Here is a 1817-nt window from a genome sequence, read left to right as displayed (position 1 = left end):
TATTGATGGTATTGACTTGGTAAATTCAGATCCAGAAACAAATTTGTAAAATAATTTTTTTTTTTTTTTTTGAAAGAGAGTGTATATTTTAATTTAGTCTAGATTCAGATTCCATTTATTTTCTTATTTTGCCGGCGTATGGTACTTAAAAAATTTTGCTTGAGTTCCAACTTCCAAACGTTATCAGCGTACTTTTTATCGTACATCATCACCAAATCTTAATTGATGATTTTTATATTGTCTGGTATATGTATTTAATTAATTACTTGACTCGCTAAGAATAAACCAAAACAACATTAATTAGCTAATTTAAATCAAAATAAAAATTGAAACTAATCTAATAGTAATTAATTACAGCACATTGCGCGTTGACGAAGTTATATATATCTGAAACGTAAAGCAAGCAATTAAACATAAGACTTGCCATCTCTTATAAACTCAGAAAGCTAAATCCTCTCACTGCATACATAAAGAGAATTTTATTCTATACATATATATTATTATTATCTGGCAGTTCTGGTAATTTTTTCATAGTAAAAATTAATAAACATGTCTTCTTCATCAGTCCTCCTTTTTCCAGCTATGATCTGCATGTCATCTAGCAAATACAGGATCCAGCAAAAACTTCCCAAAATCAGAGCTCAGAGCTATAGAGATGAAGGTATATACATACACATATATATTGTCTTCTTTCCTTTCTCTTTTTGCTTAATTATCTTGCTATATATTTATGAGTTTTACTTCCACAGTACACTACGCTATCACGTCACCTAAAAGATAATGAACTACGGGCAGAGGTGGTAGTTAAGTGGATGGGAGACGACCCTCCACTGAAAAATTGTTTACTAGTAAATATGAATTTATTTGTTTTTTCATATAAGCTATAGACTTAGAATAAGCAAATAATTTGTTGGTTAGTAATGTTAATTAATTAATTAATTGAAAATTGCAGGGAAATCAAGGCATGTTGTTGATGCAAATTTACAAGTATTGAGGGGAAGGATAGAAGAAGTGAAGATAAAAGAGAGATTAGAGAAATGTTTGGTATGTGAACGAGGTTGGAATTACGTTGCTACAACTCCAAATTCATATTTACAAAAGAAACGCAAGAAAGAATTGGAACAATTTGTTGAACTTTTTTGGATGGTTGGTGGGACTATTGGATTTACTATTCTTGGTTGCACTATTTTCCTCTACCTTACTTCCCTTCTTATTCATTTGAATAATTGATCAGTTGTAATTATGGCACAGCTTGTTTTTGGATAGTCCTGCTATATTATCATCTCCATATGACATTTGAAATTCATTGTAACGTTTTCTTTGCTTTCTTACAAGTCAAAAAGAGAATAAAAGGAAATTCTATTGATTCATGTATTCATATAGTTGCCGAAAGTTTTGTTGGGGGTTTTAAGGTATAAATGGGAAATGTGAAAGGACATATTTTAGATTGCACCAAAATCAGAGGCGGAGCCAGGATTTCAAGTAAGAGGTTCAATATTCAAAGAAAACTAAGTCGAAGGGGGGTTCAATACATACTATAACCACATAAAAAATAATTTTAATCATGTATAAATAGTATATTTTTCCGTCGAAGGGGGTTCGTCCGGGCTGGCTCCGCCTCTGCCAAAATGGTACCTTTTGAAATTGCACCTCTCTATCTCGCCATTTCATTGTATCTAAATTCAAAGGTCTCTCCTCAAATTTTAGATAAAAATGTACTGAAATCTGAAATTGTTGCCCCTTTATTTGTGTATTGTTTTCAAAATAAAGCAAGTGTCATGCGAATTATTCTGCCGTTGCGTTCTTGTAGTTCTGTT

General features: G+C 31.6%; 1 protein-coding gene across 1 annotated transcript; it reads left to right on the top strand.

The window, feature by feature from the left end:
• The first annotated feature begins 409 nt into the window (after positions 1-409).
• LOC107861347 lies at positions 410-1370 on the top strand. The gene is made up of 2 exons (XM_016706688.2): positions 410-661; positions 953-1370. The coding sequence occupies exons 1-2, from the start codon at positions 550-552 to the stop codon at positions 1228-1230; spliced, it is 390 nt and encodes a 129-aa protein (XP_016562174.2). The 5' UTR covers positions 410-549; the 3' UTR covers positions 1231-1370.
• Positions 1371-1817: the final 447 nt, after the last annotated feature.

Source organism: Capsicum annuum, chromosome 2 (assembly GCF_002878395.1).
Source record: "Capsicum annuum cultivar UCD-10X-F1 chromosome 2, UCD10Xv1.1, whole genome shotgun sequence".
Classification (NCBI taxonomy): Eukaryota; Viridiplantae; Streptophyta; class Magnoliopsida; order Solanales; family Solanaceae; genus Capsicum; species Capsicum annuum.
The sequence above is the reverse complement of the archived record's forward strand: the minus strand, read 5'-3'. Positions and strand labels throughout refer to the sequence as shown.